Below are 25,384 nucleotides of genomic sequence, written 5' to 3' on the forward strand. Positions count from 1 at the left end.
AATTTTTATGTCAATTCTAAAATAGTTCTATTCACTGCAGTTTAATTTCATTATGTTTCCCTCCAGTGAAAATAGGAAAAATTAGAATGAAGCAAAAATAAGGCTGTGTATAGAATTCAACTTCAGTCATGTTAGCATCTCATTTTTCTTTTAACCCAAATCTTTACAATATAATTTTCTGTATAATTCATATAATTTTCACCAAATGATATTAAAAATACTGCATAAATAATTTTACATGCATAAATTTTATGCAGGTACCTATTGAACATAGACAAAGCTAAGCTTTATAGGAAAATGGGTTCAGTCCAATTATACATGTACTTGTAGAAGAAATTATTCTTACAAAATTTAATTTAAAATCTGCAATATACCGTACATCACATTCAATGTTACTTTGGTTATATAAAGCAAGCATGTTTGCTAAACAAACGAAGCCTTTCATTTCACAGATTTTATGCTTCTCTACACAAATTTCTAATTTTTCAAGTTTTAACTTCAATTTTGACATTTCAGTCCAATTATCTTCTTCGGTTAGGCAATAAACAATTTATCAACTTAATGCCACCAAGGAAAGGTGACCTTCAAAGTTGCAAACATTTATTATGACACAATGCAAAAGGAATGAGCATAAACAATGCATTATAAGGACAATGTCCTATCTCAGAATAACAAGCCACGGAGTTACTAATTACCCAGAAAGAGCAAACTATAAAACCCAGCCTGGCCACAAAGTTGGCCTAGCCTCAAAGTTGCCCTGGCCCCAATTTTGGCCTTAAATTTGGTTCCATCCCTTATTTTGGCCTGGCTTCAAAAATTGGCCTGGCCTCAAATTTTAAGGCCTAAAAAAAATTGGTCTCTTTCAAAAAATTGAAATTGTGAATGAGTGGAAAAATTGAAGCCACATTATATCTCTGTGTGTGCTGCTTTTAAATTCAGAGTCAGTATGATTATGACAGATTTATTTAAATGTGTAATACTTTTATCATTATTTATCTGGATGTGTAATATCACTTTTATCATTATTCATTTGTTATTTCTTTGAGTGTGTAATACTTTTATCATTATTTATCTGGATGTGTAATATCACTTTTATCATTATTCATTTGTTATTTATTTGAGTGTGTAATACTTTTATCATTTCTGGATTGAGATATCAGTGTAATTGATAAACTTGTGCAAAAACATAAAACAGTGATAAAACAATCATTTATTTCATCAGTACTGTAGTATACCACTTAGGAAGCTATATAGTATATAATTTAGGAAGGGAAAATAAATAAAATTTGATTAATAAACTGATCAATAGATAATCCATAAAATCAGCCAGATTGGTGGTAGTACATAATTTCAATGTGTACATTTACAAACCAACAAAAACATAACAAAATAAATCTTGTATAATTTAGAAAAATTAGAACTTGAATGCTAAAGCAATGAATCACAATTCTAAAAAAAAAAAAAAAATTGTATTTGGTTAATGTTAAAAAATTTTTTAGAGGCCAAAAAGGCCAGGCTAAATTTGGGTTGGAGCCAAATTCAAGACCAAAATTGAGGCCAGGCCAGGCCAGGTCAATGGGGCCAGGCCAGGTTTTATAGTATGCTCATTTCATAGTCACAATCACATTCCACAATTTTTCAGGTGTTTGTTTTAAAATTAATTACTGACCTTGATTGTGCATTGCATACTCTGAAAATGGCAAAATTTCATACACACTTTGTTAAATCACAACTAGGTTACATTTTGGTTTATAAACGAATACACTAAAGCAAATCCTGAATCGATATCAAGGATAACAGAATAGTTTATAGAGCTATCGATATTTCAGTGTACTAGTATTGCTAATTATGAAAAATATTGTATTGCAATATTGGTATATTCACTTTCAAACATTAGCTCATTTTCAGACAAATAAATGATAAAAAATACAAGAATATATATTCATTGTGTTCTTTACATTATAGAGGACTTACAAACAACATTGTATGTACCACGCATAGTGGAAATTTCATCTTTGTTCTCTAATGTTAAAGAGCAGGAAGACTTTCTTATTTTTAAGGTTACTTTGTCATTGTAATTTGTAAATACTGATATATTTTCAGTTATTTTGTCATTGCAATTTGTAATACTGATATATTTTCAGTTATTTTGTCATTGTAATTTGTAAATACTGATATATTTTCAGTTATTTTGTCATTGTAATTTGTAAATACTGATATATTTTCAGTTATTTTGTCATTGTGATTTGTAAATACTGATATATTTTCAGTTATTTTGTCCTTGTAATTTGTAAATACTGATATTAATTTTCAGTTATTTTTGTCATTGTGATTTGCAAATACTGATATATTTTCAGTTATTTTGTCATTGTAATTTGTAAATACTGATATATTTTCAGTTATTTTTTCATTGTAATTTGTAAATACTGATATATTTTCAGTTATTTTGTCATTGTAATTTGTAAATACTGATATATTTTCAGTTATTTTGTCATTGTAATTTGTAAATACTGATATACTTTCAGTTATTTTGTCATTGTAATTTGTAAATACTGATATACTTTCAGTTATTTTGTCATTGTAATTTGTAAATACTGATATATTTTCAAACACTGCAGTGAATCACAGTATTTGGGGGGGGGGGGGGGGGGGGGGGGGGGGGGGGGAATTGATGGCAATAGACAACCCTAATAATTTTTTTACATGAACTGTGGAAATGCTCCAGTCAAACTGCTCCCATGGTTGTGCGTTAGGTTGACCTCTTTTAAGTTTATAAATGTTATATAAAATAGAGCAGTCTTAAAATTGCTTAAATTTAAATAAATAAAAGTGGTGGGTTTTTTTTCAAGATATAAATTGCTAATCTTTGTCCAAAATTACTGCTTATCTTTATTCTGAATAAGCTAGTACTTCTTATATTTGTCAAAAATAACTGGTTATCTTTCATATCCTAAATAACTGCTTATTTTTGTCCTAAATAACTTCTTATATTTGTCAAAAATAATTTCTTAATTCTTAATTCTAAATATTTTTATCTTAAATAACTGCTTATTTTTGTTATGGTTATCTGCTTAAAATTCAAATTTTCCATACAACTGTTGATTGTCCCCAGGTTACAATAATAGTTTTGTTTTCATTCTGGAATCTAGGTCAATGGTCATCTCCAACTAAAGGTCAATTGTCAGTCAGGTCTCTTGAATGCTTGTTATTTTAAATCTTCAACAATAGTGGATTTAATGAACATTTTGTAGACAACTATTGTTCTTCCTGCAAACTCAGACAGATCTAAATAACAAAGCCAAACACTGAGAGAGATTTTCTGGCATTTCTGATATTCAGGAAGCACAAGAGTAGAATCACCAGTTTGCTTTCTTGTCCCCCATAAATTCTCCCAATCAATCCATCAAGATGGTTTATTAGGTGTAATCCAAAAACGAGAAAGAAATCAGCTCCATCTATGATGGCCTTTTTATCAGCACCGAGTCCCTATCAGTGTTGTATCACTATGCAGGTATCGTAAAAGGTGCTACTCCTTCTGATTTTGTTCCTCTGTAGTCTTGATAAACCCAAGTCTCAATGATTCAATCTATCATACCAACACAACTTTATCTTCATTTATTGTGAACTCTGTTGGACATTATCTTATCGAATGCATAGGTTTAGTTGTCACTGAAGTTATGTATCCCGAGAGAAAAGAATTCTCACTTAAGATTCTTTTATCCAAAAAAAAAAAATTTCTGGGTGGTTTTGAAAATTGCACCAGGAGGATTTTAATTTAATTTGTTGAAAGCGAGATTGTTATTCTAATCTAGTTTATTTTGGGAAAGTATTTAAATTTTAATTTGTTTATTATCATTCCACTATGAATTTTTACAAACGACTTCATGGTACATTTATTTCATTTTGTTATTGCAAAGTGAATAACTGTGGGAATTTAAGTATCTGTATTATAATTATCTCCTGTTGTATTTCACATTCTCCAAGGTACAATGAACTAAAATCATGTTTGAATTAAGTCCTATTATGCATTAAACCATCAACCTTCTGATTCTGTTGTTTAACAATCTTTAATTAAATGTGTGTTCAACTGAATTTAATCAAGTCCAGACAAAACAAAAGTGATCTAAAGTTTCAATTTCAAGCATTTCTCTTTTTATCTTCTATTTTGGCAAAATAAACACACACGAAAACAGAAATTAAAAGAACAACAAGCAACATCCCAATTACTACTGCCGAATAAATAAGTCACTGAAGACGTCTCGAGAAGGGTGAATCAAAGAGAAACTGTGCATGATCTGTTTTAATCAGTTCCGCTTGACTGACTTCACAAGACACAGGGTGATGATTTTTTAATCATAAAGACACCCCAACAATCTTAATATAATCCCCCTGTGCACATTATAGGCACAGATTGCAGAAAAGCCAAATCATCTCCTACAAAACTCATCATCAGATGGCCAAAGAAATCCTTGTGCTGTCAAGTCTAGAGGGTCGTTGACTTTGGAAACTAGATGTAGGGAAAAAAAATAAATTGCTAAATTGACCACAGTCTCAGCAGTTTTATCCCTCTCTCATGCACACATTATAACTTGATAATCTCTGGATTTTACATCATTGGAATGGAGGCAGCGGGTCTGAACCCAAGATTTTCACATATGTGTTTGTGGAAGATCAGAATAATTATTGTTATATGGTCTACGGATAAAACAGACACCTTCCCGCTAATCAAACATAGCCCCAGTCATAAAGCCGAGAAGAGATTTTAATAGAATTTTCATTTTTTTGAACCCAATCAACTTGAATTGAGCTATATTAGATGTCATGAACGGCATGCAAACATGTCAAGAAAACAAATAAATTTTAAAAAATATGACAGTCCTTAGCATTAATATGTTTCTGAGCATCAGCCTCTTGTGTAAGTAAGAATAATGTTTACTTGGGTTTTACGTTGAGTTATAATTTGAGTTGGGTTTTTTTTGCACATAAAAATTGTCTGTAATTTGCCACATCGACTGCAAAGTGTGAAGCTTAACCATTTGCATGGAATGGTGGAAATTTTGATACTAAAACAATTTTTTTTCCATTTAGAAGGCATCCAGTCTTATACGTAAATATAAAACTTGAGCTGACAAGGGACGTCTGCAAAATAGAAGTTGTCATCCTCAAGGAACTCTTGCAACTTAATTGAAAGTATTCTATACCAGTACACAGTGTACTGGATTCCTAGACTGTCGATTTCCAGTAATTAATCAAATGCAGAAATGTTCATATGCATTCAGAAAGGCTCAATGGTAAAATATGTGACTCAATGGTAAAATGTTTGGCTCCTGGTAAAATATGTGACTCAATTATGGTATATTATCTATTTTGTATTGTTTATAGGAGTTATGAGATTGATCACTGTTCGTTATCTTCACCTTGCATGTGGCTCCTGAGTTGAGGCATGATCCCCTAACTTTGAATTACATAAAAGACATGGTCACAGAAGCAGTGATTTTTCTACATTTTTAACAAGGGTCCTGTGGCTTTCGAATTGGGAAAAATTGTCGACATTTCAGTCAAATTGGGAAAAATCAATTTTATCGTAAATAAGTTTTAAAATAATATCAAACATTATATTATTTTTATTTTACACATCTAATTTTCTTTAACCTTCTAAAATTTTCATCTATTCTATCCAGATCATCATTCCCATAACTCTTTGTTAAGTCTTATGTATATAATTCACATCGAATGTTTATTTTTTTCAAATACGTTTTCCTTTTATAATTCTATTATTGGGGAAAATGCAAGCTAAATTGGGAAAAAAATTGGCAATTTTTAGGAGGGGAAAGGGCCGAAATTCGGACCCAAAATGAGCCTTCAAAAATCAATGAGAACCCAACATTTTTTTAAAAAAAACACCAAAAAACGAAAACGGTTTACTCCACCATCATTTTATTCCAGGCGCCTTAGAAAATATTTTCTGTTTGTACATGCATGGCTGAAAGTGAATTCATCATTTAATTTGAAAATAGCTTGTGGCCATATCTTAGTTCATATCTTAGTTCTTCAATCGTTTGTCAAAATTGATCAGAGTTGATGGAATGCTAGCTCTTAATCTGCAGTCTCTAATGTGGAAGGCTGAGAGCAACATCTTGTAGTCTAGTTTACAGGAACAATCAAGTGGACAAAACGCTTATTCCAGAAATTAGAAGGGTTCCAACCAAGTATGCCCTCTTGATACCACTCACAGCACAAAGGATCAAGCAAGTCCTAAATTTTATTATGTTTTTGTGCAAAAACCATGCACTGCAGATGGATGGATGGATGGACATCGGAAACACTATATGCCTCCGATTTTTAATAAGGTCAAATATAAAAGATCAGGAAGGAGGGTCTCTAAATTAACCAGTAAGTGCACTCGTCATTCCTCAGACTCCATCATGAAAATTGTTGAAGGAAAAAGTCTAAAGCTGTACAACTTCAACTGTGCTTTTCAAAACACCACAGGCTATAGCGAACCATTGACTGTGCTTCAAATTAAATGATAAACATCATATTCAAGTTTGCAAGCCCAAAATTTGAATTGGTTTTGTAACCTGGCATTCAGGGTCATCACTGTTATGGACATGATGTTATCCATGCAAACACATAGAAGACCCTTGATGAACAAGACTGCCATTAACTAACAGGCCCTGACCATTACATAAAAGGCCCTCAGGGCACAACACTCCCATGATCTCTTTAGTACTTGCAAAAGAAAATGAATTTCATACAATTTGGACCCCATAAGTCATGATTTAAACAACCCTTCACATTATTTTTGGCAGTAATGGTTCAAAATCTAGGTATTTTTTGGTTACTCCATCCCATTTTTACTTTACTTTCTTCCCTCCGGAAAGAGGTGTGGCCCTTCATTTGAAAAATACTTATTCTCCCTATAAAATCATGTGAAGCAGGACACAGTTTGATTGCCATAACATTCATCTAAATTCAAATAAAAAAAAAAAATATCATGAATCATTTTCGGAGTACATTTCAATGTATAATGTAGCATTAACTAAGAAGCATATGATAAAATGTAAGGACTACATGAAGATATGTAATTTCTTTTTATAACAAATGTACAAATTGTATGATAAAGATAAATGCTGAATGACATACATGGAAAGCAATTTCATGTAATACAAGCATATTCTAAAATACTTGATTACTTTCAAGGAGGTATGTACTACATCATCTTAATGGCTGACTTCCTTTTAAAACATGAATGAAAATATAAATATCAGCAATAGATCTGTCTATTCCTTTTGGATGTAATTGACGAGCTGATTAGCTCAGTATGTTAACATGTTGACTGCAAATCTGTAGGTTGCGAGTTCGAGTCCAGCAGCTAGGAGTTTAAAAAATTTCCCTCCCCCAGATTACTTTCTCTTAAAACTGCATTTTTTGACTTTAATAAAGCAAGTCTGAAATTTTTTAATTTCTAAAAAGTGTTGTACATATCCTCCACTTTTCATCCATATCAAATTGCCCTGGAGTAGTATACCTCCTTAATGAAAGTGTGTAATCTTTTATTGTTTGTAGTGGCAATCTCATAAATGTAATATACGTAAACTGAGTATTTATTGTGAATATATGCTTAACACCCTATCTAATCGGGGAAGACTGCAATAAGTACTAAACTATACTAATTACAAAGAGGACATACTTCATTCATTGGGCTTCAATTTTGTAAACATGCTATCAGAATGTTTATGTGTGACCAGTTAATTAAATAAGAATTAATGATGATTTTTGGCTCTTTGATTCTGATTATCTATTCTATTTTTTATATTCGATTGTCGCCTGTACACTAATTAATATCTAATCCGAGATTCATCTGACTGTTAATCCCGCTTTTATATTGAGACATGTGCGGGGGAGAGACAGAGTGGACTCCACATTGAAAAGTGGGAATTCAGTGACACCAGCTAGTGTGTATGCTGCACATATCCATAAAACTAAATAGAAATAACCCCAAAAATAATAAACATTTATTAACTACATGTAAATAACGATTATATCGATCATTGATTGATACAGTTCTTCTGATTATGACCGATTATGAAATTTTTCTGATTTTTCAACACTAATAAGAATACCTATCATGTATAATGAAGAAATATGTGTTTAGATTGGTTTATTGTTTGTAATCAAGATGCATGTTTTCAGAATGTTATGTTGTGTGATAAATATGAAATAATCTTTTATAACTGCAATAAGTAGATGTAATCAGAAAATTCACCCTGTGTAATCAGAATGCATGAATATAATCGTCAAAATACTTACCTTATAAAATAATGATAATCATGTAATTAAAATACTTAAATACGAATACTTACCATAAAATAATCATGATAATTATGCGTGTAATCAGTATATAATACTACTCACTGTGTGTAATCAGTATGTAACAGTACTCACTGTATGTAATCAGTATGTAACAGTACTCACTGTGTAATCAGTATGTAATAGTACTCACTGTGTGTAATCAGTATGTAACAGTACTCACTTTGTGTAATCAGTATGTAACAGTACTCACTGTGTGTAATCAGTATGTAACAGTACTCACTGTGTGTAATCAGTGTATGACAGTACTCACTGTGTGTAATCAGTATGTAACAGTACTCACTGTGTGTAATCAGTATATAACAGTACTCACTGTGTGTAATCAGTATGTAACAGTACTCACTGTGTGTAATCAGTATGTAACAGTACTCACTGTGTGTAATCAGTGTGTAACAGTACTCACTGTGTGTAATCAGTATGTAATACTACTCACTGTGTGTAATCAGTATATAACAGTACTCACTGTGTGTAATCAGTATGTAATACTACTCACTGTGTGTAATCAGTATGTAACAGTACTCACTGTGTGTAATCAGTATGTAACAGTACTCACTGTGTGTAATCAGTATGTAACAGTACTCACTGTGTGTAATCAGTATGTAACAGTACTCACTGTGTGTAATCAGTATGTAACAGTACTCACTGTGTGTAATCAGTGTGTAACAGTACTCACTGTGTGTAATCAGTATGTAATACTACTCACTGTGTGTAATCAGTATGTAACAGTACTCACTGTGTGTAATCAGTATATAATAGTACTCACTGTGTGTAATCAGTATGTAACAGTACTCACTGTGTGTAATCAGTATGTAACAGTACTCACTGTGTGTAATCAGTATATAACAGTACTCACTGTGTGTAATCAGTATATAACAGTACTCACTGTGTGTAATCAGTATGTAACAGTACTCACTGTGTGTAATCAGTATGTAATACTACTCACTGTGTGTAATCAGTATGTAACAGTACTCACTGTGTGTAATCAGTATGTAACAGTACTCACTGTGTGTAATCAGTATGTAACAGTACTCACTGTATGTAATCAGTATGTAACAGTACTCACTGTGTGTAATCAGTGTGTAACAGTACTCACTGTGTGTAATCAGTATGTAACAGTACTCACTGTGTGTAATCAGTGTGTAATAGTACTCACTGTGTGTAATCAGTATGTAACAGTACTCACTGTGTGTAATCAGTATGTAACAGTACTCACTGTGTGTAATCAGTATATAATACTACTCACTGTGTGTAATCAGTATGTAATACTATTCACTGTGTGTAATCAGTATATAACAGTACTCACTGTGTGTAATCAGTATGTAACAGTACTCACTGTGTATAATCAGTATGTAACAGTACTCACTGTGTGTAATCAATATGTGTAATCAGTATGTAACAGTACTCACTGTGTAATCAGTATGTAACAGTACTCACTGTGTGTAATCAGTATATAATAGTACTCACTGTGTGTAATCAGTATGTAACAGTACTCACTGTGTGTAATCAGTATGTAACAGTACTCACTGTGTGTAATCAGTGTGTAACAGTACTCACTGTGTGTAATCAGTATGTAACAGTACTCACTGTGTATAATCAGTATGTAACAGTACTCACTGTGTGTAATCAATATGTGTAATCAGTATGTAACAGTACTCACTGTGTAATCAGTATGTAACAGTACTCACTGTGTGTAATCAGTATATAATAGTACTCACTGTGTGTAATCAGTATGTAACAGTACTCACTGTGTGTAATCAGTATGTAACAGTACTCACTGTGTGTAATCAGTATGTAACAGTACTCACTGTGTGTAATCAGTATATAATAGTACTCACTGTGTGTAATCAGTATGTAACAGTACTCACTGTGTGTAATCAGTATATAATAGTACTCACTGTGTGTAATCAGTATATAACAGTACTCACTGTGTGTAATCAGTATGTAATACTACTCACTGTGTGTAATCAGTATGTAACAGTACTCACTGTGTGTAATCAGTGTGTAACAGTACTCACTGTGTGTAATCAGTGTGTAACAGTACTCACTGTGTGTAATCAGTATGTAACAGTACTCACTGTGTGTAATCAGTGTATGACAGTACTCACTGTGTGTAATCAGTATGTAACAGTACTCACTGTGTGTAATAAGTATATAACAGTACTCACTGTGTGTAATCAGTATGTAACAGTACTCACTGTGTGTAATCAGTATGTAACAGTACTCACTGTGTGTAATCAGTGTGTAACACTACTCACTGTGTGTAATCAGTATATAATAGTACTCACTGTGTGTAATCAGTATGTAACAGTACTCACTGTGTGTAATCAGTATGTAACAGTACTCACTGTGTGTAATCAGTATATAATAGTACTCACTGTGTGTAATCAGTATGTAACAGTACTCACTGTGTGTAATCAGTATGTAACAGTATACAGTTATCGACTGGCTTCGAGGACAACAGCTGTTTTGTTTGACCCGAGAACGGGTCTGTTGCCCGAAGCCGTAGGCTAAGGGCAACAGATCCGTTCGAGGGTCAAACAAAACAGCTGTTGTCCGAGGACACAGTCTATAACTGTTTTGTTATACACTTTCAATTTTTAGGGTGTTTTACTAGATGCACATGCCATGTGACATGGTTTGTTGACTTCGAACTTTTAACATGACAGAGGAATTGTATACATTTATCAGCAGTTCCACTAGTTTAAAAGAAAACCTACGTAATATCCTAATTAGAAATCAATAATTACATTTTTCGTGTTTCTGTGCTGCGTTTCATCTACTAAATTCTATATCTTCATCAGTCAAATCAGTGAACCTTGCCATTCCTACATAAACAAAGCAGCAGACCGAGAACCACGTGACTTACATAGCCAATAGAAATAAAGTAGACTATTGCCCGGTCAACAGTTCGTAAACTGTTGACCGGTCAATAGACCACGAGTGTGAGAATTGGTTTAACAGTAAAAATGTTACTTCTAAATCGTATTAGCTTTATATAAGAAATCTTTTAAGGTGTATAACAATACTCACTGTGTGTAATCAGTATGTAATACTACTCACTGTGTGTAATCAGTATGTAATACTACTCACTGTGTGTAATCAGTATGTAATACTACTCACTGTGTGTAATCAGTATATAATACTACTCACTGTGTGTAATCAGTGTGTAATACTACTCACTGTGTGTAATCAGTGAGTAACAGTACTCACTGTGTGTAATCAGTATGTAATACTACTCACTGTGTGTAATCAGTATGTAACAGTACTCACTGTGTGTAATCAGTATGTAACAGTACTCACTGTGTGTAATCAGTATGTAATACTACTCACTGTGTGTAATCAGTGTGTAACAGTACTCACTGTGTGTAATCAGTATCTAACAGTACTCACTGTGTGTAATCAGTATGTAACAGTACTCACTGTGTGTAATCAGTATATAATAGTACTCACTGTGTGTAATCAGTATATAACAGTACTCACTGTGTGTAATCAGTATGTAACAGTACTCACTGTGTGTAATCAGTGTGCAACAGTACTCACTGTGTGTAATCAGTGTGTAATAGTACTCACTGTGTGTAATCAGTATGTAACAGTACTCACTGTGTATAATCAGTATGTAACAGTACTCACTGTGTGTAATCAGTATATAATAGTACTCACTGTGTGTAATCAGTATGTAACAGCACTCACTGTGTGTAATCAGTATGTAACAGTACTCACTGTGTGTAATCAGTACGTAATACTACTCACTGTGTGTAATCAGTATGTAATACTACTCACTGTGTGTAATCAGTATGTAACAGTACTCACTGTGTGTAATCAGTATGTAACAGTACTCACTGTGTGTAATCAGTATGTAATACTACTCACTGTGTGTAATCAGTGTGTAACAGTACTCACTGTGTGTAATCAGTATGTAACAGTACTCACTGTGTGTAATCAGTACGTAATACTACTCACTGTGTGTAATCAGTATATAATAGTACTCACTGTGTGTAATCAGTATGTAACAGTACTCACTGTGTGTAATCAGTGTGTAACAGTACTCACTGTGTGTAATCAGTATGTAATACTACTCACTGTGTGTAATCAGTATGTAACAGTACTCACTGTGTGTAATCAGTATGTAACAGTACTCACTGTGTGTAATCAGTATGTAACAGTACTCACTGTGTGTAATCAGTATATAATAGTACTCACTGTGTGTAATCAGTATATAACAGTACTCACTGTGTGTAATCAGTATGTAACAGTACTCACTATGTGTAATCAGTATATAACAGTACTCACTGTGTGTAATCAGTATGTAACAGTACTCACTGTGTGTAATCAGTATGTAACAATACTCACTGTGTGTAATCAGTGTGTAATAGTACTCACTGTGTGTAATCAGTATATAATAGTACTCACTGTGTGTAATCAGTATGTAACAGTACTCACTATGTGTAATCAGTATATAATAGTACTCACTGTGTGTAATCAGTATGTAACAGTACTCACTGTGTGTAATCAGTATGTAATACTACTCACTGTGTGTAATCAGTATGTAACAGTACTCACTGTGTGTAATCAGTATGTAACAGTACTCACTGTGTGTAATCAGTGTGTAACAGTACTCACTGTGTGTAATCAGTATGTAATACTACTCACTGTGTGTAATCAGTATATAACAGTACTCACTGTGTGTAATCAGTATGTAACAGTACTCACTGTGTGTAATCAGTATATAACAGTACTCACTGTGTGTAATCAGTATGTAACAGTACTCACTGTGTGTAATCAGTGTGTAACACTACTCACTGTGTGTAATCAGTATGTAACAGTACTCACTGTGTGTAATCAGTGTGTAATAGTACTCACTGTGTGTAATCAGTATGTAACAGTACTCACTGTGTGTAATCAGTATGTAACAGTACTCACTGTGTGTAATCAGTATATAATAGTACTCACTGTGTGTAATCAGTATGTAACAGCACTCACTGTGTGTAATCAGTATGTAACAGTACTCACTGTGTGTAATCAGTACGTAATACTACTCACTTTGTGTAATCAGTATGTAATACTACTCACTGTGTGTAATCAGTATGTAACAGTACTCACTGTGTGTAATCAGTATGTAACAGTACTCACTGTGTGTAATCAGTATGTAATACTACTCACTGTGTGTAATCAGTGTGTAACAGTACTCACTGTGTGTAATCAGTATCTAACAGTACTCACTGTGTGTAATCAGTATGTAACAGTACTCACTGTGTGTAATCAGTATATAATAGTACTCACTGTGTGTAATCAGTATATAACAGTACTCATTGTGTGTAATCAGTATGTAACAGTACTCACTATGTGTAATCAGTATATAACAGTACTCACTGTGTGTAATCAGTATGTAACAGTACTCACTGTGTGTAATCAGTATGTAACAGTACTCACTGTGTGTAATCAGTGTGTAATAGTACTCACTGTGTGTAATCAGTATATAATAGTACTCACTGTGTGTAATCAGTATGTAACAGTACTTACTTTCTGTAATCAGTATGTAAAGGTACTCATTTTGTGTAATCAGTATGTAACAGTACTCACTTTGTGTAGTCAGAGTGGTTGGTGAAGAAATCTACCAGACAAGCGAGAAGGTAAATGACTGCAAAAAAAAAAATGCCATGCAAATCAAAAGAAGTAAAAATTGATTGATTGCTGTTTTCCAACACATTCAACAATTTTTCAGTTATATGGTGGCGTCCAGTTTCTTTTGGTGGAAGAGAGAACCCAGATACAATGTACCTGGGAAGAGACCACCGACCTTTCTAAAGTAAACTGGGAAACTTTCTCACTTACCAACGCGAGCAGGATTCGAACCCGCACTGACAGAGTTGAGAGGCCGTGTGATTTTGAGCGCGATGCTCTAACCACTTGGCCACGGAGGCCCTAAAGAAGTAAAGAACAGTAAAAAAGATGTATAAACTTTCAATAACAAAATGCTTCTGCTAGATGTGTAATTTCCACTTGATAAGATATTTTGATTAAGGTCATTAATTACCTAAGATTTTGGACGCATTACATGAAGTAAAATTTTGATGTTTGCATGGGATTTTCTATTTGATCAAACAGCAGTGTATAAATCAGTCATGATTACATGAAATGCACTGATATAAAGATGATTTTTAAGGATTAAATTTTTGGGTAATGTTTCCCCATTAAATTTTCCAAAAAAGTTCCGTGAATAGTGTAAAAATAACGGTGGTTTCATAGAAATTTGTTGTGGTTTTAGCAGTATCAAAACATATACACATAGGTTTACAAAATTATATAACAATTCTTTTGGGGTATCCTATGTCCTTAACAGGTTAATACAATATTCCCTGCTCATATAAGGCCCACTGTGTTGATAAAGGCTCACTTTATTAACAGGTCAATATGTAACATCCTCAACCAAAGGCCCACTTTATTAACAGGTCAATATCTAACATCCTCAACCAAAGGCTCACTTTATTAACAGGTCAATATGTAACATCCTCAACCAAAGGCCCACTTTATTAACAGGTCAATATGTAACATCCTCAACCAAAGGCCCACTTTATTAACAGGTCAATATGTAACATCCTCAACCAAAGGCCCACTTTATTAACAGGTCAATATCTAACATCCTCAACCAAAGGCCCACTTTATTAACAGGTCAATATGTAACATCCTCAACCAAAGGCCCACTTTATTAACAGGTCAATATCTAACATCCTCAACCAAAGGCTCACTTTATTAACAGGTCAATATCTAACATCCTCAACCAAAGGCCCACTTCATTAACAGGTCAATATCTAACATCCTCAACCAAAGGCCCACTTTATTAACAGGTCAATATCTAACATCCTCAACCAAAGGCCCACTTTATTAACAGGTCAATATGTAACATCCTCAACCAAAGGCCCACTTTATTAACAGGTCAATATCTAACATCCTCAACCAAAGGCCCACTTTATTAACAGGTCAATATCTAACATCCTCAACCAAAGGCCCACTTTATTAACAGGTCAATATCTAACATCCTCAACCAAAGGCCCAATCAATGGGGCAATATTACAATTTGAACTAAAATTTAGTTACTAAGGTACTCTCATGACTACCAACTTTAAAAGTAAAACTTCAGTCTTCATAGGCTTTGAAGACGAAAACCTGCTAAAGTAAATGACCTTGAGAGAAAAAAATATGTGCAATTCAGTAATCACTCCCCGGCAGAAGAAAATACATATATACGTTACAATTCTAAATAATCAGAAACATCACACAAAACTCTGATTACAATTTCTACAATGGAAAGGTCAAAAACATATTAAAGAAACAGACAGCATCTGGAAAGAAGGGGGTCTATAGAGGCCTGTCAGACTGCCGGTGATTCAATGCAAATGTATAGGGTCGGAGAGAAAAATGTGTTAAATATAATTTCCTGTACGATCCCTTAGTGATGGTTGTGTACCTTTCCATCATACACTGAGAATATAGGTATATCCGGTGGCTAGGTTTCATGTTTTACTCTGTTTATATGAAGGTGGTTTTTCATTAACAATCTCCTTCCTGCCTGGTTAAAACTTTTTGGAAAATTTTCAAGGCAGGCTGACAGATGAACCCATCCCTCAGATGATCTTTGACTATGCTTATGAATAGGTAGATAGACTGTGGCAACACCTGAAGAGTTTTAAGTATTGTTTGAAAGAAAATTGTTAATGAAACATTTTATTGCAAAAATATCTCACTGCAGGAATTTGTAATTATAAAATCATAATACCGAAAATAAATTTCACTAAATATTCAATCAGTATATTACATATATACACCCCCTTCCCCTTTAACCTCAACAAATTATTTGTAGAAACTGTTAAGTTCCAGCTATGCATGCAGAATTTTTACAAATTGGTTTGATTGGTGTCATGCCAAGTTCCATTGTTTTCCAATAAGTAATTCAGAAACAATGATTAAACTAGGATCAATCCTAAACACCAATCCAAACAGATCTTTCACTTCACAACAATGGAGGTTGTCATGGATAACAAACTATCAATCTTTATGTAACTTCACAGAACAATATATTTAATATGTCTTAGTAAATTCATGATAAATATGCAAATAAAAAATTTTTTTTTGAAAAGAAAGCACCCACTTCCTCCTATTTTCCCCTTTGTACTGCACCGATCTCCCTCTATAACAACAACACTGGAAGCCATTGCCAAGATATTTTTACCATTAAAAAATTAAAAGTTCTATCACTTGCACACCTATGTACTTCAAACAAATAAAAACAAAAGAGTACTGCAATGGTGCAGGCTTTAATCACCTCTGCAGAACGATAATACATGAAGCTGTATTCGCATGAGTGGTTTTTGGGTGGTAGCTGTGTTGGACACCTCCAATGTTATCAGGTGATGGCTGACTCTCCCAGAGTTCATGTGGTGCAATCTTCACACCTCTTACATGACTGATAGTAACTATACCAGTCACACGTCAGCTTTCCTTATTTCTAAATTTGTAAAGTTCTCTAAAAGTACATCTCTCTCTCTCTCTCTCTCTCTCTCTCTCTCTCTCATTGATGTAAAATACAACTATGATTACTGTGCAAATGAGTGAATGACAGGCAAAAATAAATTGCTGATGCTGGTCTAGGAATGTAGAAACAATTTTTGATGATTAGTCAATGCAGACGACAGATTTGATGATTACTCAATACAGATGACAGATTTATTGTAAGAATCCAGGCAGATCTCTCATACTCCATAGTCCAAATATTTTTGGCATCAGAGGGAATTTTGTTTTTACTAGTTTACGCAAAGAACAAATCTGTGAATAATCATTGGTAGATTTGTTTATGAAAATCAAAACTGAAGTGTAGCAAGCTGCAGATAAAATATTTCAAAAACTTCCAATCCTTTCAGAAAGAGGAATAAAAAATAATATCCAAAGAACATGAACTGTACAGAGTCATGGAGTATAGAAGAGAAGTCAAGCCAGCCAAGGTCACACACGTTTTGGTTAAAAATTCATGCTTCCCCTCAATACTTTAAAGTTATATAGAATATCAAATACATTTACCATCCTGTCCAAATAATCAAATGAAATTTGTATTCAGCCATATAGTGAAAAATCAACAAAGGAAAATCTAATCAGATCCGTAATAAAAGGAACAAGAGGCCCACAGGCCTTATCGGTCACCTGAGTACTAGTTAAAGGCATCATTACTCCCACAGGTCTTTAAATATCGGTCACCTGAGTACTAGTTAAAGGCATCATTACTCCCACAGGTCTTATCGGTCACCTGAGTACTAGTTAAAGGCATCATTACTCCCACAGGCCTTATCGGTCACCTGAGTACTAGTTAAAGGCATCATTACTCCCACAGGCCTTATCGGTCACCTGAGTACTAGTTAAAGGCATCATTACTCCCACAGGTCTTTAAATATCGGTCACCTGAGTACTAGTTAAAGGCATCATTACTCCCACAGGCCTTATCGGTCACCTGAGTACTAGTTAAAGGCATCATTACTCCCACAGGTCTTTAAATATCGGTCACCTGAGTACTAGTTAAAGGCATCATTACTCCCACAGGCCTTATCGGTCACCTGAGTACTAGTTAAAGGCATCATTACTCCCACAGGTCTTATCGGTCACCTGAGTACTAGTTAAAGGCATCATTACTCCCACAGGCCTTATCGGTCACCTGAGTACTAGTTAAAGGTATCACTACTCCCAAGGGCTATGAAATCTAAAAAAAATAAATTCCTGTTCTGAATATCTAAGCTAAATTCTCACAGCCGCAGTGGTCCAGAGATAGAGCATTCGCCCTGCACACGGAAGATTGGGGTTCGAATCCCGACCACAACTGACCTAAGTTGTTAAAACAGGTAGTGACAGTTCCTTCACCAAACTCTCGGTATCAAGTGTGATTGTCATTTCCTTAAATTAAAAACGGATGTTCCGTATCACAGTAGATGTACGTGGCACGCTAAAGAACCTTCACTGCTCAATGGCCGTAAGCACCGAGCAAAGGCCTAAATTTGAAGCCCATTCACCGGTCTTGGTGACGTCTCTATATGCACGAGTGAAAAATTCTTAAGAGGGATGTTGAATTTAAATAAGATAAAATCTAGCTAAATTCTAATATTCAGCAAATGTATCAAACAAGAGGTGTTCTTAAAACTCAATGTCCTCAAAAGTGCATACACTAATGAAAGGCTTAAATTTACATAATATAATATGACTAATTTGGACCCATCCTAGAGTCAAAACCCTGGGTTGCAAAATTCATCATTTTTTGTACATCCTTTTCTGCTATTCCTATAAATATGCATTTAGATTTTATATGGTATCTGCAAATTTTAAGTCCTCCAAATCATTATGATAATTTTGACACCACCCTGAAACCATGCAAACCCTTACCCCCTAGGATCATGAAACTTACAATTTTGGTTTTAAAAAAAACAACCTACCTACTTCTTCTAAATATCCATTTAGTTTCAATTTAGTATCAATAGCATTAAAGCAGATATCATTTATATAAATATGTTTTGCACATATACACTATATATACCAAGTTTGGACCAGCACTGGGGTCAGAACCCCTACCCCGGGGATCATAAAATTTACAATTTTGGTATAGGCCTTCCTGCTCTACATCACTAGTATGCATTTAGTTTTTCTTACACATGGTTGGTTGGAAAGAAGATTTTTGAAAATTGGTCAATTTTTGACAGTTTTTACCCCACCCCTAGATTCCCAGGGATGAAGAGTCTTGAAATTTACGACTTATGTCCCCCTTGTCTCAAAAATGCTTCATACCAAACTTGAAAAGAATTGGAATGGTAGTTATCAAGAAGTTACAAATTTCTAGTGTTCAAACACTTCATAACTGATCATTTTGGCCCCACCCTAATACCAAAACCCCTACCCCTGGGATCACCAAATTTACAATTTTGGTAAAGGACTACCTGTTCTTTCTATAGTATGGTGTCTTTTAAGTATTGAAGTACAGAAGTTTATAGAATATCCATACATGACATAAACATTTGATATTTTTATACAACTATTTCTTTTTTATTATGAAGGATCATTAACTTCATCTAGAAATTTTTAAAACTTCCTTTTTCTTCTTCCAGTTTTCATGTTCTCTGATTTTAATTCCTGTGGGGATACGAGTTACAATACATCCTCAGTACCCCTTGCTTGTCGTAAGAGGCGACTAAACGGGGCAGTCCTTCAGATGAGACCACAAAAACCAAGGCCCCGTGTCACAGCAGGTGTGGCACGATAAAGATTCCTCCCTGCTCAAAGGCCATAAGCGCCGAGCATATAAGGCCTAAATTTTGTAACCCTTCACCGGCAATGGTGACATTTCCATATGAGTGAAAGATTCTCGAGAGGGACGTTAACCAATATAGAATCTTTTATAAACATATAATTATAGATATGGCATTTGGAGCTACAGTAATCCCCGAATTGTCTAAATTTATCCTGATAAAGCAAACTTCTGACCCAAATCAATCAGCTGGCACTCGATCCCCATTCAGAAATTGTCTACAACTCCGAGTCACAATGCAACATACTGTAAATGGGGAAATTACTGCAGTGGTTTTAATTTCGCTATGTTCACGGTTGGGGATTTTTCCGCGAAATTAAAACAACTGCAATCATTTTGCAAGTGTGACACAATACATTTTGAACAGTTACCAGAAATTAAATAAAATTTGAATTCTGCGAAAATAAAACCACCGAAATTAGACCAATATGAAAAACCATGAACTTTTAGCACTGTGAAATTAAAACCACTCACAGTACATCAGAGGAGTTTTATCCACTTAACACCTCTGTTTAAAACGGACCTATAATAAACTTCTTATAACAACATTTCGCTGGGAAATGCAAGTCATAATGAACATCCTAGGTAATACATAAACCTACTCCGTAAAAAATATTCCCCATTTAAAATTCCTAAACCTACTCTGTAAAAAAGATTCCCCAATAATTCCTAAACCTACTCTTAAAAAGGATTTCCCATTAATTCTTTTTTTTAAATCTTTTAAGTGAAAAAAAAAAAATTTAAAAAAAATGTGTGGTCAAGATCATATAGAATTAGGTCAAGGTTAAAATAACAAGTGGGCCTGGTGGAAATGGATAAGAAGTTTGATTAATTGGGCATCTTCAACAGGTTCCTCTAAGGTAAATACTGATAGACATCTGGCACGCTGTGTTTCACAAATGCTACAACTTATTATCTGTGCAATTCAGTTCTTTACTTCACTGGTACATGAGGTACACACACACGCACGCATGCATACATACGCACGCACATATATCAAGTTGAGAAATCAAGTAACATTAATTATACAATTAAAGGGAAAGTAAAGGTCATTTTGTTTAAATTTTTTGAAAGAATTAAAACAAGTCCAAATGACTCGTACAAGTAAAATTTTTATGTATTTCTCTGTATTTATTTCCAAATTTAAAACGATTATGCACCCTGAATTTATGCTTCCTGGACAAAAATTCAATCTGCTATACAAGTTGGCTTCTAGTGTAACTTTTGACAAATATGCAGTCATTTCAAAGTTGAAAAATATCCTTCATATATCGTTTTTAATTACACATATTAGAGAAGTCTTGATTTGGAGTGACAATTTTTTTTCATCAAAATGAGTTTTACGATCTTTAAAAGAGATAAAAATTGATATGCAAATGAACCACAACGAAAACAATTCTGCAGATTTAAATAACGAGATTACATATAGCAACATATAATAGAGATCATGCAGGTATAAAAAATGAGGCGGGTTTTTGATGTTGCTTTTTTAAAACTTTAACCACATACATTAAACACTTTTTGACATATCTATGATATTTTGAGAGACTTGGAAACCACACACATTTATAAAAGTATTCAAACACTAATATGAAGACAACACCAGAATTGGAAATTACAGTCCTGGCACCTGAAATCTCTATTTCTCAGGCGGGCGGGGATGAAATTTCATCCAACAGTCCGGCGGTCAGGCTAATATAAACAGCCACCGTACAACAAATGTCACAAATCAACACAAATTTGTTAAATAAATTCATGTGAAATAACAAAGATCACAAAACAAAAAATCAGGACTGGCAGATTTAGAACAGCGCTGGCCACTTTCGAGTGTATATATAGCTAGTCCTGTGATTGGCTCTTAGTTTCTTTTGAGTTTTCAACCCTGACAAAATAAAAAAAACTTATTCTACATGTTAAATAACGATTGCCTTCAAATGTTAAGAATAACTGTTGAGATGCCACAACAAATTGTACATATCATAATGTTAAATACCAGTATCTATTATACCTCCGAATGTTTTTGCTATATAAATGTTAGATGAATAAATCTGCTATTTGTTCTGGTTAACGCTAGCCGTGAAATAGTTTCGGAACTATCTGCCCTAGGAAAATAGTCTCGAAACTATTTACCGAATGCTACATTTTCCTGCGTTTTCTTTTCTGTGACGTCGAAGTCCGATAACGCTAATTAGTTTACTTCACTTTGGTATGTCTGACACAAGTAAAGTATACTTTGGTATAATATAATCAGATTGGGTATATAATGTACCCGCCCTCGACCTAAAGATAATCAGATTGGGTATATAATGTACCCGCCCTCGACCTAAAGATAATCAGATTGGGTATATAATGTACCCGCCCTCGACCTAAAGATAATCAGATTGGGTATATAATGTACCCGCCCTCGACCTAAAGATAATCAGATTGGGTATATAATGTACCCGCCCTCGACCTAAAGATAATCAGATTGGGTATATAATGTACCCGCCCTCGACCTAAAGATAATCAGATTGGGTATATAATGTACCCGCCCTCGACCTAAAGATAATCAGATTGGGTATATAATGTACCCGCCCTCGACCTAAAGATATTCAGATTGGGTATATAATGTACCCGCCCTCGACCTAAAGATAATCAGATTGGGTATATAATGTACCCGCCCTCGACCTAAAGATAATCAGATTGGGTATATAATGTACCCGCCCTCGACCTAAAGATAATCAGATTGGGTATATAATGTACCCGCCCTCGACCTAAAGATAATCAGATTGGGTATATAATGTACCCGCCCTCGACCTAAAGATAATCAGATTGGGTATATAATGTACCCGCCCTCGATCTAAAGATATTCAGAATCTGGGTATATATATTACGTCTTGATCTGTAGAATCCTGCTGTACAAGAGTTGTCTTTCTTGTTTGAGTAATACTTGTCTCTCATTCACTTCCCAGATTCAAATTTATAAATCACCCAGAGACAAAATATTAGTCCCCCCCCCCTCCCAAAAAAAAACACCCCATAACTATGGCATTGTGCCATTCAAATAAAATACCATATTTCTACAGGGTACATTCCGAAAATTATTAAACCCACATCTTTGATTTTGTGTACATTGTACTGTATTTTTTTGGTGAGAGAAACTCCTAGCTGCTACAGAATAAACTTCAAATAAAAATCTGTAATCCTCAGCTCACCACTTCTTCAAACTATACAAAGAATTTATGAATGTAAGTAACCAGAGATGACATCCAAAACAAATGCTACAGCGCGAATCTAAACAGAGATTGAACAGAGAGTGGAGAGGTAGTATTGGCCTCTCCATCAGATGAGAATGAACAATACCAGGCTAGAAATAACAATGACAGTTAACCCCCTGTTAGTGCCAGTGCTGTCTGCCGGGGGATCTGCTGGATAGGGGAGATGAGATTTAGAACTGTTAATACCAGAATCATCAATCCTCTGCTTGGCACCAGGCAGGAACATCGTAATGAACATGACTTTCTGTCAAAGCTGACCACTTATCATCGTTCACTAACACTCAAATTTACATGGATTCAGCTACATCAAAAAAAGTTTCTGATATAGATTTTATAAACTGACCACTTAACACTCAAATTAACATCAGATTAACTACATCAAAAAAAAAAGTTTCCAATAGATTTTATAAACTGACCACTTATCATCATTCACTAACACTCAAATTAACACCAGATTCAACTACATCCAAAAAAAAAGTTTCAGATAGATTTTATAAACTCACTGTAGAAAGTGATACAGTATTTCCCTCCAAAGAAGTGACCCCACTGTAGATCGAAGGATTTTTTTTTTTTTTTTTGTTGTGAATTTGTCATGAATGTTACTTTGACATTGGAAGTTAACAGTCAGAGGTTGTCATTGAGTAACCTAGTACTCCTGTCCGAGTGAATCTCAGTTATAAAAATCATCTGCAAAATTGGGTCAATTTTTTTCTTCAAGCAAATGAAGTCTTCAGTTTTTATTTATGATATATATGATAACATGTGATACAGGCAGTAATACTTATAATGAGGTCTGAAAAGCAATATGGAAACTATAAAAATCTCATACTTGGAAGGTCGTAGAGAGTGTTGAAGATTCGAAACCGCTGCTCATCCCTCTGAACAAATCGATTTGGATAGATCTTATGTAGGTCATGCCTGAAAAAAAAAACCCACCATGTGTCAATTAATTTAAGAGAGTTCAGCATGGACAAAAATGAAAATAGCATTGTCTGATTTAACGAGTCCCTTACTTGGACTCTGGAGCATGTCAACCTGACAGAAAATTTGTTTATTCATATCATAAACCTATAACTCTTGATAGAATTAGGCTCTCCCCTCCTCTGCAGCCACTGAGGCCAATAAATCTGGCACACATCTATATTAGTAGCTATAGTTAATAGGACAGATTGTGACCCACATCTTCACGGGGAGAGGAGCCGATTGTTTGTGTGACATAGTTTAAACAAAACATTTTGTACTGCATTTCACCAGCTGATAATTACCCACAATTCTCTCTGCGGGTGTTTGTTTTCTTATTTACTTTTTTTATGTTCTCTTCCTTATTATTCTTTTTTTTTTTTGGCTAAAAGTGGTTACACACCTAGATTTAATCCATTGTCTGGATCCTCGCCCAATGTGTCAAGATTTTAAAAGCGTAGATTGTTGTAACCAGTATCTTGTATTTATAACAAAACCAATGTTTTTCAAATAATGCTTTTCGTACTCCAATTCAGTATTCAACACTGTCAAAAACTCTAAAGTAACAAATTATAAAAAAAAAAATTGTTATCATCTCTGTTTCACACTCCCTACAGATCCACGATCCACCCCTAACTGAATTTCTGACAACTGGTGGACAGATCTATGACAAATCAGTGGATGTCAATATCTATAACTATAATAATTATTATTTACAAGATTTCATCAATGCATACTGCAAATCACACAAACTGACCCAGAAGCAAATCACACAAACTGACCCAGAAGCAAATCACACATTGACTGACCCAGAAGCAAATCACACAAACTGACCCACAAGCAAATCACACAAACTGACCCACAAGCAAATCACGCAAACTGACCCACAAGCAAATCACACAAACTGACCCACAAGCAAATCACACAAACTGACACAAACACATCAAAATGATTACACAGCGATGATCAGTTTATCATGCTGTACATATCCATGTATAAAATAATTAATTGCCCATTGAGAAATGCCTGTCTAACTGAGGTCCAGTATAAACGATGGCCGAGTATTGCAGTTTCTTTCTGCCTTTAACATCAATATGAAACAGATCAGCTGGATTAACAAAACAAGCATGGCATTTGGTGGACTTCATGACATCAGTAATTACCCATCTCTCTACTAAAATTGCATGTTTCATTCACTTCTAATTACCATGTCAGATTATCTTTATTAAGGAACAATAACAAATGATGCAACGAAAAATTTGTTCTTTATTTTCTACTCAACACATTACAACTCCTTAGAACTGATTAAGTGCTGTTGTACTGGGTTTCCGATATATTCTTCTTTTTTTTTTATATATTTTTGGTTTTTATTGCAGACAAAAGAGGGAGAGTGTGATCAGATAAATCAGAAATCACTTCCTTTAATTTGTCAATGTTTCGAACCCTCCAGAAGCTTATGGCG

General features: G+C 34.3%; 1 protein-coding gene across 2 annotated transcripts in view; it reads right to left on the bottom strand.

Moving 5' to 3' along the window:
* The window catches only part of LOC125660384 (cytosolic purine 5'-nucleotidase-like), a 72,204-nt gene that overhangs the window by 11,026 nt on the left and 35,794 nt on the right, over positions 1–25,384 (bottom strand). Inside the window, exons 6-8 of one of the 2 annotated variants that reach the window (XM_048892194.2) lie at positions 23,792–23,880; positions 13,954–14,011; positions 1,670–1,690 (exon numbers count right to left, since the gene is read on the bottom strand). In XM_048892194.2, coding sequence (XP_048748151.2) covers positions 1,670–1,690; positions 13,954–14,011; positions 23,792–23,880 — 168 coding nt within the window. The remainder of the gene's footprint in view (positions 1–1,669; positions 1,691–13,953; positions 14,012–23,791; positions 23,881–25,384) is intronic. The other variant, XM_048892195.2, reaches the window with a different exon arrangement.

This window comes from Ostrea edulis, chromosome 9 (assembly GCF_947568905.1).
Source record: "Ostrea edulis chromosome 9, xbOstEdul1.1, whole genome shotgun sequence".
Lineage (NCBI taxonomy): Eukaryota > Metazoa > Mollusca > Bivalvia > Ostreida > Ostreidae > Ostrea > Ostrea edulis.